At 38.6% G+C, this 12,189-nt stretch overlaps 1 protein-coding gene across 6 annotated transcripts in view; it reads right to left on the bottom strand.

Annotated features, from left to right (window-relative positions):
- Window positions 1-267: 267 nt before the first annotated feature.
- Window positions 268-12,189, bottom strand: part of ACSL6 (acyl-CoA synthetase long chain family member 6) — a 133,529-nt gene continuing 121,607 nt past the window's right edge. For all 6 annotated transcript variants that reach the window (XM_007655367.3, XM_007655368.4, XM_039910203.1 and 3 more), the window contains 4 exons: window positions 11,093-11,236; window positions 9,813-9,914; window positions 8,014-8,085; window positions 268-717 (listed from right to left, as the gene is read on the bottom strand). In XM_007655367.3, the coding sequence (XP_007653557.1) occupies window positions 580-717; window positions 8,014-8,085; window positions 9,813-9,914; window positions 11,093-11,236 (456 nt within the window). In that variant the 3' untranslated portion in view covers window positions 268-579. The remainder of the gene's footprint in view (window positions 718-8,013; window positions 8,086-9,812; window positions 9,915-11,092; window positions 11,237-12,189) is intronic.

Here is a 12,189-nt window from a genome sequence, read left to right as displayed (position 1 = left end):
TGGAGGGTTTTTTCCCTTTATTCTGAAATGAATTGTTAATCTTATCAATTAGATTAATGATAAGAAGTAGAACTTGAATTTTTTGGAGAAGATAAAAGATGTTACCTATTTTATTTTTACGTGATTCAATTTAACATCCAGTCTTAATTTTTAGGCCCTGATGTGCTAGTAATTTGAACATAAATTATTGAATGAGGTAGACCACATTTTTTCGGTATTTCCTTTGTCTCGTTACTATTTTATAAATAATTAAATACAGCATATCAATTATGTTTTTCTTTTATGTTTAATCAGCATCTTGGAACATGAAGATATATATTACTTTTTATGGAGCACTGTGTGAAGATCTTGTTTTTTATACATCTTTACATTATTGTTTGCCATATTTTAGCAGCCTGCTAGAATGTCAATTCAATAAAAATAAAAGGTATTCAGTGATGACAGAGAAAAATATTGTTAAAGACTTCTTGGGACAAAAAAGCTCAGGCTATTTGTTTCAATTTCATCCTTCTGTCTCTGTACTTTCAAGATAACTTTCATATTGCTACAGAGTCCAATATTCAGAACTTGTCTTGAACTTCACATGGAGGTTGAATAAAGCTCTTCTATTTGTTTTTTGAAGTAATCTCTCAGTTCTGGTCTCTTAGCCTTTAATGTTGGTGTCAGCAAGCCGTTTTGCACTGAAAACATGTCAGAGTGGATGTAAATAGCTTTAACCTAAAAAACAAAAGCAAAATCTATTTTATACAGGAATGAAGTACTAACACAACACAGGGCATAAAAATGAGGGAACGTGAAAAGTAGGTATTGTAACCATGCATATTTTTAAGTAAAAATCACCTTCATTTTTTATTTTACATCTATTTATATCCTCCCTCCTGAAAAACACATCACACTTTTTTTCTAGTGCCAAGAAATCAGATTCTAATATGTATTATGTTACAGCTGCAGTAAAAATGACCCAAGCCAGGCAAAATGGGAGATGAAAGTTAGGCTACAGCAAAAACTTCTATGATAAGACCAATACAATCACTCTGAGGATGACAGAATCAGTTGCAAAAGTCATGCTTTTTCTACATTTATAAAAAAGAGAAGGCAAAAATCAATGTTTGGGTCTGGGGAATCTGTGGGTGTGGAATTGTTATTTCATAGTTTAAATGCTTTACTCATTTCAAATGAATTGATGTAATCTCAAACATCTTTGAATATACCTCAGGTGTTAAGTAGAAAAAAACACTCTGACAGTGCAGAGTTGTGACTCATTCCAGTGTAAGTGACTCATTCCAGTATAAGAGAGTTCACATTTTTTACAATGCTTTACAATTAGTAATTATTTTTCAAATATAGCCAAATGCAAACTCACGGGGCGGGGGGGAAGAAAAAACATAGAGAACCCATAAATCATAAAAAATAACTTCATCAGAAGTGCATTTCAAAGAAAGAAGAATTGGGATCAGGAACAGTCAATCAATCATATTTACTGAGCGCTTAGTGTGTGCAGAGCAGTATACTAAATGCATGTGGGAGACACATTCAGACACATAACAGACACATTCCTTCCCCACAACAAGCTTACAGTCTAGATGGGGAGATAGACATTAATATAAATAGGTAAATTATGATTTGTACAGAAGTGGTGAGGGACAGGTAGGGGGATGAATGAAAGGAGGAAGTCAGGGTGATGCAGAAGGGAGTTAAAGAAAAGGAAAAGGGCTTAGGGAAGGCCTCTTGAAGAAGATGTGCCTTCAATAAGGCTTTGAAGAGGAGGAGAGTAATTGTCTGTTGGATTTGAGGAAGGAGGGTGTTCCAGGCCAGAGGCAGGAAATGGGCTAGGGGTCCTCGGCAAGATAGATAAGAATGAGGTACAGTGAGTAGGTCAGCATTAAAGGAGTGAAGCATGCAGGCTGGGTTGTAGTAAGAGAGTAGCGAGGTGAGGTAGGAGGGGGCAAGGGATTCAGTGTTTAAAACCACTGGTGAGGATTTTCTGTTGATATGGAGGTGGATGGGCAACCCCTGGAGATTCTTGAGGAGTGAGGAAACATGGCCTGAATATTTTTGTAGAAACATGATCCAGGCGGCAGAGTGAAATATGGACTCAGTGGGGAGAGACAGAAGGCAGGGAGGTCAGCAAGGAGGCTGATACAGTAATCAAGGTGGGATAGGATAAGTGCTTGGATTAACACGGTAGCAATTTGGATGGAGAGGAAAGGGCAGAGTTTAGGAATGTTGTGTAGGTTGAACTGATAGGATTTAGTGATAGATTGAATATGTGGGTTGATTGAGAGGAATCAAGGATAAAGCTGAGATTATGGGTTTGTGAGACAGGGAGGATGGTGGTGCTGCCTACAATGATAGGAAAGTAAGAAGGAGGACAGGGAATGAGGAGTTCTGCTTTGGAAATATTAATTCTGAGGTGCCAGTGTGACATCCAAGTAGAGATGTCCTGAGGACAGAAGGATACAGGAGACAGCAGAGAAGGAGTGAGATCTGGAGGTGTAGATTTGGGAATCACACACGGAAGATGGCAGTTGAAGCCACAGGACCGAATGAGTTCTCCAAGGGAGTTTGTTAGATGGAGAATAGACTCTGTGTTTTTAGTGTTAAAATACAATGTTTTAATTGTATTACTCTATGAGATTCAACTTGTCCCAATCGTATTACTCTATGAGATTCAAAGGGAGTCAGAGGTCATGGGTTCAAATCCCAGATCTGCCACTTGTCAGCTGTGTGACTGTGGGCAAGTCACTTCACTTCTCTGTGCCTCAGTGACCTCATCTGTAAAATGGGGATTACCTGTGAGCCTCACGTGGGACAACCTGATGACCCTGTATCTCCCCTAGCACTTAGAACAGTGCTCTGCACATAGTAAGTGCTTAACAAGTACCAACATTATTAAAAGGCAGAACAACCTTTGGCTGTGGCAGGGCTTAAGTCTTTAAATTTTTCAGCAGATTACTGTAGAAACTTTACATTTTAACAATATTTTACTTAGAGGCAATAAAACACAAATAATTTAGGTAGCATATACATAATTAGAGATGATATCAAACATTCATATTTACTGTAATAAGCCCCTTAAATTTAGGAAGTAGTATGCAATATTTCACTGACATATAATTTTATAATATAATTGAAATGGATATCTCTTTTATAACTACAATAAAAACAAATGGAAATAATATCGAGTTACTCTCCCTAATTGAGAATGCTGCTATTGTGAAATTTATTTCCTGTGTTGAATTTCTCATTGTCCCATAAATTAGCATTTGAAATGATTACAGTGGAAATGAGATAAAATGGACCTACCCAACTGTGATTTCCAGCTCTTAGTACAGTACTTGGCATATATTAAGTGCTTAAAAAATGCCACGATTATTATTTGCCTGTTTTCTTTCAGGCCAAATTCCAGGGCAACACTTCTTGTCTCCTACCTTTACCTGGAAAAACCAGGAGCATTTCTAATTGGAATCAAATCTATCATGTCAAAGCATGCAAAAATTGACAGTGGAAATCTAACTTTAATTACTTTTTTCTACACTCTGCTTCCCAGTAATCTTTTCCATTAGCAGGTAAGTCTAATGATAACTAGGATACCATTTTAGGGGACAATGGTTATTCATGACACAAGATTTTCTTGAGAGTTATGATTTCTGTTCCATCTTCCCTCATGTGAGTGACTGATCTTGGTAGCAAGTTGTGGGATCTGAATGATGGTCAGATTTTCTTTCGAAGACAAATTCGACTTTTGTTGAAGGTTCGGATTTTATCCCTGTGGATTTACACTTGTTCAGGAGGACAAATTTACATTTACCGCAAGGCAGCTCATTTGTTTGAGAGTAGTCTCACTTTCCGTTGTGGCATTTTTTCAAGTTACTTGTTAAGTACTTACTATGTGCTTACTGTAATAAGGGCTAGAGCTCTGAGTCTTAATCCCCATTTCACAAATGAGGCAAAGAGAAGTTATGCGACTTGGCCAAGGTCACAGAGCAGTCAAGTGGCTGTCAGGATCAGAACCCAAGTCCTTTTGATTCCCAGGCCTGTGCTCTATCCACTAGACCATGCCACTTCTCTGCAGAGAATCATTTACATAGTACAGCAGTCCTTTGCAAAATCTTGTCACTGTATTGTTAGTTTCGCACCTGAGAGATTTACTTTTTAACATCAAAATACTGAAAGGGAATTCATTTGTGAGAGGCTAAGAGAAAGAATAAATAAAAGTAAAAGTAACAGAATTGTGGTATTGTGGTTTTGTGCATTAGGGAATTAAGGGCATTAGAGAAAAGACCTGTGCTTGTGGTTTCTGATGCTACTTCTAATTGCCTAGGAAAGCCTACTTAATGTACAGTAACCATATGGTGTTTGAATCACATGTGTTCGTTTCCCAGGAGGTTATTAATATTTACAGATCAGTACTGTACTTTAGCTAAAAACAGTACCCTTGCATCACACAGTAGGAATGAATAGATGCATTCATTTGGGACAAAAGGGACTTTGGTGGGGTCGGAGGTGGGGGTTGATTAATCGAATTGATTGGATCCCTTTATATTTTCCACTGAAGCAATCAATAGCTCTCAAATGCTTCTTTCGCTAATAAATCCAAAGTTGAAACACAGATCTGATGCCAGAAGTCCCGGGGCCCTGGCCATTCACAGGTCATGACATTCTGGGGTGGAGAAATAGGGAAGAGATGGCATGGGCAGTGCTGAGAGGGGGATGATGGCAAGGGGTCTTGCCTGTTGACATGGGTGCTAAACTGGCTTTGCTCCTGCTGGCTCCCAAGGTGAGGGGCCTAGTGGAAATAACATAGGTCTGGAAATCAGAGGACCTGGGTTCTAATCCCACCTCTGCCACTTACCAGCTGTGTGAACCTGGGCAAGTCACTTCACTTTTCTGAACTTCAGTTTCCTCATCTGTAAAGTGGGGATTCAATACCTGTTCTTCCTCCTACTTACAATGTGAACCCTGTGAGGGACCTGATGATCTTTTATCTAACCCAGTGCTTAGTATGGTGCTTGGCACCTAGTAAGGGCTGAATGGATAGCACAAGTATTATTTTTATGATTATAATAAATTCTGAATCCAGTTGGTACGTTCTGCTCCCTCTGGAACTGGGGTGGGGATATGAGGGAGGGGCAGGATAATAATAATAATAATAATTAATAATTATGGTATTTGTTAAGTGCTCACTATGTTTGACTTCCCCTTTTGACTGTAAGCTCGTTGTGGGCAGGAAATATGTCAGTTTATTGTTATAGTGTACTCTCCCAAGCGCTTAGTACAGTCCTTTGCACACAGTAAGCACTCAATAAATATGATTGATTGAATGAATAAATGAAAAACACAGTAATCTGTGTATATATTCATTTCTGCAACCCTGAGCTTGTAAATCTTCCTGGCATCTTCAAGCAAGGCAGCAGAGAATATATTAAATCAGACTCGACTTATCATTTGTCCCTCCTTCACTCAATTGGAATTTGAAAAAGACACAGGCAGTATATCTTCACCTCTAACTCATACTGTTGCAAAATAGTGATCTTGGTGGATGTTTCAGGTCAGCTCAATCTCCTTAACTATTTCCAGAATGCTATTCTTTTGACGGCATCAAATGCTTTTATAAAATCAACGAACACGATACAAGACTCTTGGTGTTGCTCTCTGCACTTTCTCTAGGTCTTTCACGCTACACTCTGTATCCCGCCCCCTCTGGACTGTAAACTCAGAATGGACGGGGAACGTGTCATTAATTCTGCATATTGTACTCTCCCCAGGCACTCAGTACACGAAGTAAACGCTCTGTAAATACCATTGATTGATTGATACAAAAATCCTATCTGCAGTGCTGCATTTTGGTCTGAGGTAGCAGTGGGATTCAGGCAGAGCACAACTGATTATGTTTTCAGTAGTGTGTTCCAGGATTCTGCCAAGCATCTTTCTGTTAATGGAAAGTGGTGAGTTTCCCCAGAAATTTCCATAACTCACAGAGTTAATAATAAGAATAATGTTGGTATTTGTTAAGCGCTTACTATGTGCAGAGAACTCAGAGCTGGGGTAGATACAGGGTAATCGAGTTGTCCCACGTGAGGCTCACAGTTGATCCCCATTTTACAGATGAGGTAACTGAGGCACAGAGAAGTTAAGTGACTTGCCCACAGTCACACAGCTGACAAGTGGCAGAGCGGGATTCGAACCCATGATCTCTGACTCCCCAGCCCAGGTTCTTTCCACTAGACCGTGATGCTCCTCTACTTAGCAACTGCTTGCAGCAAACCAGAAATGCAACAGTACTTTGTAGTGCCTCATGATCATAACAGAATGGAGGGCTGGAAAAACCTGCCAAGGAACACACGGATTGCGTTATGAAACATAAGTGGAACATTTGTGGGACTCATCACTAAATAAGAAAAATAATAGTAATTATGGTATTTGTGAAGCACTTCCGTGCATGGCACTGTACTGTGCAGGGGTAAATGCTAATAAAATGGATTGGACACAGTCCGTGTTCTGCATGGGGTTCACAGTCTTAATCCCCATTTTACAGATGAGTTAACTGAGGCCCAGAGAAATGAAGTTACTAGCCCAAGCTCACATAGCAGACAAACGGCAGAGTCGGAATTAGAACCCAGGACCTTCTGACTCCCAGGCCCTTGCTCTAAAGATTTATGGCACCATACATGCCACTACAGCATTGTTGAAGGGTGTGCAGTGAAACCACTCTCATCACATACAGAAAGGGAACTGATATGAAACTCTTGAAAATGCCTTCCACTGTCGAAGAAGTCGGTCTTTTTGAGACACAGGAAACCAGTTAAAATGGCTATTATGGCTATTGCAAATAACCATGTTCGAAGGCATTAGCAACTGGATTTGTTGGCATTCCTTCATAAATTTAATAATAATAATAATAATAATGATAATGTTGGTATTTGTTAAGCGCTTACTCTGTGCAGAGCACTGTTCTAAGTGCTGGGGTATACAGGGTAATCAGGTTGTCCCACATGGGGCTCACAGTCTTAATCCCCTTTTTCCAGGTGAGGTAACTGAGGCACAGAGAAGTTAAGTGACTTGCCCAAAGTCACACGGCTGACGAGCGGCAGAGCCGGGATTCGAACCCATGACCTCTGACTCCCGAGCCCATGCTCTTTCCCCCTGAGCCACGCTAAATTTACAAGCATGTGAATGTGGAGGAAATGGATACAAAGTCTCAAGATACTGCCACACTCACCACCTACCAGAAGATAAGGGGAAGAGCTAATTCATTCAATCGTATTTACTGAGCGCCTACTATGTGCACAGCAATGTACTAAGTGCTTGGAAAGTACAATTCGGCAACAGAGCTAATTGTGGAAAATCCTGGTGAACCTCATTATTCTCCATTTTGTTAATAACAGATTTTCTTAGGAACACACCTGCTGGCATCGGAGAGGAACTAGTAGGCTCAACTGTTAGAAAAGCTGAGTTGCATGAAATGCCAATGCATGAAATGAAATATGAGAGTTCAAACATTAAATTCATTAAAAAGAAATGTATAAATTATATAACAAAATGAATAATGTTCTATTAATGTTTCAACTCTATCTTTTTATTTTTTGTGCTGGAATAATTTTTTATGATAAATTTTTTCCCACTTACGGGAGAATCATTTATGTGAACAAGAGAAAAGGATTGCTAAAGACACTGAAAAAAGAGAAGAGCTGTGGCTCTAAATTATGAATGAGAAATGAATTGTCAGTTCCCCTGGAAAATAGAATCAGAAGATTATAAAGGCTGAATTCATGAGGAAGAAATTAAGGGCAGAAATTACATTCCATAATTCTGTCGATGCAAACAATGCGATAGAAAACAAAACCCCAAAACCAGGCTTAAGTGTATCATATGCAAAAATCACTTAGTCCATCATCCTCTAGGCAAAAAAGCACCCCAAAAATACAATTTGCAGGACCAACAGTTGAAACCATAGCTTCCTTTCATCACATAATGCAATCCTAAGTGTACCAGTTGAAAGATAATGTTTACCTGTTCAAAAGAATGAAGTCCACTTTCTTTTCCTAACCTCACCAAGTCATCCATTATAGCTTGCTTCAGTTCCTAAATTGAACCACACAAATTACAAGTTACAGAGGCATATTTCTAAATTTGGGAAGAAAGAAAAAAATATTTTCTGAGTAAAGAAAAGCAATCTAAGAGTTTAAAAAATTCTGTTCAGGGTCTAGGTAGCTTAAACCCATTAAAGCGCAAGCCCCCCACCATAGTCAGGATCAGAGAGTGGCCGGAAGCCCCGAGCCCCTATTCCACTAGATGACAGGGTCAACCCCTTGCCCAGCCCAACCTCCCCCAAGCTCTGCTGAGTTCAGTGGGAGAAAAACTCTATCCACCTGCAGGAGAATTGAGTGGGCATAAGAAGCCTCCCTACTCAATGTTTTTTGACTAGAGGCAAGAAGGTGGAAGTTTGTAACCATGGATTTTTGTAGCCACAAACGAACCCAAGGTTGCCCACTTCAAGTACTGGTAAGGTGGAATATTTTTACTACTTGATTTTAATCTGTTTTCACTGTTCTTGTATTAAGCGCTTAGTACAGTGCTCTGCACATGGTAAGGGCTCAATAAATACTATTGAATGAATATTTTTTGCCTATATATGTTTTCCTCCCATATTTAGCTTGTGAGGCCCTGGAGGGTCAGGGAACCTGTCTTAATTTGATTTTTGCATTATTAACCCAGTGCTTATACAAGACATGCAAGTGGTAAGCATGTTATAAATGTTATTAATAATAATTATAATTAGTTATTACTTGGTAAAGAGTGACCAGACAACCTAGATTTGTTCATTTTTGTTTTGCCACAGCGTTATGAAAGAAGCCCTCAGGATACACAAGCACTCTCTCTGCCTCTAGACAGTAAGTTCACTGTGGGTAGGGAATGTGCCTACCAACTTTGTTTACTGTACTCTCCCAAGCGCTTAGTACAGTGTTCTGGACACATTAAGTGCTCAATAAATAGGAATGATTGATTGTCTCTTGTCCCTTACGATGCCCTCCATGGCCACACATACTGCATGTAGCTATTGGTAAGTGCTATATAGCACAGTGATTTTTCTAATGGTATCTGTTGAGTGCTTACTATGTGCCAGGCACTGTACTAAGCGCTGAGATCGCTAAAAGCTAATCAGGTTGAACACAGTCCATGCCCCCTGTTCTGAGAGACATGCTGTAAGCAAGCTGAGTTTTCACCCTTGCCAGTGGTTCCCTTCTGTTCCCTGAGAGAGTGATTGGGCTTCTCTATGTACTTTCTTTCCAGCCAAGCAAAGATTCATGCACTAGAAAGACAAAGTGTTCCTGAGGGGAGAATTATGTCTTCTAATTTTATTCATTTCTTCCAAGTACTTAATACTGGGTTTTGCACACAGTAGGTGCTCAGTAACTATTAATTTATTGTTTGAGACTGTTAAAGAAAATAATAATTTTATGATAGGAGGATATGTGGGGCTACCAGGCAAACATTTAATTAGATTACTGTGCTCTTCATGAACAAATACTCTGCCCTAATTCTGTCAAGATGAAATAGTGTTTGCAATTCATAATGAGGTAAACAGCATTAACAAAAGCAACATACTCTACATATTATAGTATATGAACCTCTGTCCAGTTGAATAACTTCACAATTTGCCAATACAATATTGCCATTTGGCTATAACATCATCTCTTAGAATATTGGTCCTGGACAATGTCAGAAAAACAGGTTCTTTTACAGAATTGTGGCTTTACACTTTTTGATCGTAAATATGGCAAAGGGAATACAGATAAAAACCCGCATACCTTATCTTCACAGAGTTCTGCATATGCTCCTTCAAGGCCTCTCTTCTTTGCCCAACCTGGCAAGACTTCAGGGTCAGGTACAACAATGCCCACTAAGAAAGCCTACCATTCCGCCCCCACAGAGAAAAAAATCAAATGTAAAGCAAAGCTGTTTATGGTGCGGAATTCAGAAAAATCATTTTATTGACTTTCCGGGATAATTCCTTCTTTCCCTAATTATCATTTCAGTACATGCCAGAATAAGGAAAATAATATTTTGATGGACATGCATTATAATCCTGATTGCTTCTCCTTTTCAAAAGTGTTGGTTTTGCACACTTAGGTTCTTGAAAACCAGCATTTTAGGACTGAATGAGTCCAAATGTGTTCAGAATAAGAATTCTGTCATTGCCTTGATCTATATATTGTTTCACATATGTCATGACTGGCTAGTCACAATACAGAACATCAAAAATATGAACTTTACCCCAAATGGCTAGATCCTTTCTTAAAGCTTTTGCTTTTGTATTGAAACCAGCTAGATTTTCATTTCCTCTTTCACAGTAATCACATGCAGATGTGGATGCGTGAAAATTATGAAAGTATTACTTTAGGCTGGCCCTTGGCCACTAAATATTCTATTTGAGTAGAATATTACAAAGCAATTAGCTTCAAAGTCCAAGTGGGTACCATACTGTAATTATAACAATCCAATAGTGGCTTAAAGCTAAGGGAGGATGTAAGCTTTCTTCGCTTGTTTCTTTCTGCTCCTAATTGGAATAACGCTGGGAGCAAAATGCCATGCACAGTAATTAGGAATGACCCCCAAATAACTTCACTTATAAAATTCAATAGTTTCTTTCCACTAACACCGCTCCATGTTATCCTTAGCTTAGCATTTATAATCCCTATCCTAATCGGTTGTGAAATTAATTCGAGCATGGCTACCTCTGAAAATTACAAGCATTATAAATCCCGGTGTACAAACTAAGAATTATACTGAAGCCCATTTTTCTTGCTTGTTTAACACTTGTTTGTTTCATACTAGAAAAATGTCTTATTTAATTACATTATAAACTGCTAGATATAGAATTCCAGTAAGCACCAATCTCTACTTCTGAAAACCTGGCTAGAACAATGGCTCTTTCTTAAAGCTTTTGCTTTTGTACTGAAACCAGCCAGATTTTCATTTTCTCTTTCACAATAATATGTGGATGCCTGAAAGTTCTCACAAATGAAAATATTTCAGTTTGAGCAAAATCGATGACTGATAATGGATGCTAAAGAATGTCAATTGTTACCTGTAAGCTGTCCCCGTGGACGTAAATCTGAGCAACTGGTTCACTTCGGATGTAGATATTCTCAATTTTTTCTGGGGCAATATATTCCCCCTGGGCAAGTTTAAATATGTGCTTTTTTCGATCAATAATTTTAAGAGTTCCAGTCTGTTAGACAAGAAAAATCGTTTACAAAAAAATATTCCAATGCTACTTATCTGGATGACTTTTCACAAGTAAACAGAACATTTTCTCTAAAAGATTGTTAGGAATATAGATCCGAGCAGAATGTTATGAAAATCAGCTTACTAGCTCAAGCAAACTCAAATTGGGTACACCTCTTTCATCAGAAAAAATAGTGCATACACTAGTAACCATAAAAGAACCTGTTGTGGTTGAAAACTCTATGTTCACCCTCTGCAGATGAGAGTTCTAAACAATTACCTGATGGTTAGTTCTGTTCGATGAGGGCAGGCCAAGAACTAAGCTCTGGAAGACCGGTGGACATTTTATGGCAGGATGTGACTTCAAAAACTAAATCACCTTAAGAGGACCATAGTGATATTGCCCTCTCATGAATTACAAAGGAGAAGGTGACACAAAAGTAAAATATATTCACCTAAAGCCCTTCCAGATATAAGTCTGAGCAAAGAAATCAAAAAAATCTAGCCATCATTGTGGAAAAAATATGACAAGAAAGATTATAGAACAACATTTGAGTGGATGTCCCTGAAAAAAGAACAGAGGCCAAATATTAACAAAATTGAATTATATATTTCCACATTCTCTGTGAGGTAAAGGAGGATTGTCTGATTTTTCACAAAGACCCAATCTATTTTATAGTTTTAAAAACCCAATGTATCTATATATGAGTGTTCAACTGTGTGCAATACTTAAGGATTAGACGTAAACTCCCTGTGGACAGGGAACCTGTCGGACTTCGGTTGCACTCTACCAAGTACTTAGTACAGTTTTTAGTGCATAGTAGGTGCTAAATGAATATCATCAATAAGGAGTGTATTATAAACTGTTGGGAATGGTGCTATAATCAGAATTTAGGAATTGGCATGTCCAGTCCTTAATTATGCATAATAAACCTATCCTCAGTTATATGACATGTG

Source organism: Ornithorhynchus anatinus, chromosome X1, assembly GCF_004115215.2.
Source record: "Ornithorhynchus anatinus isolate Pmale09 chromosome X1, mOrnAna1.pri.v4, whole genome shotgun sequence".
NCBI classification, from domain to species: Eukaryota; Metazoa; Chordata; class Mammalia; order Monotremata; family Ornithorhynchidae; genus Ornithorhynchus; species Ornithorhynchus anatinus.
Note: the sequence above shows the minus strand (reverse complement) of the source record. Positions and strands in the feature narration are given on the sequence as shown.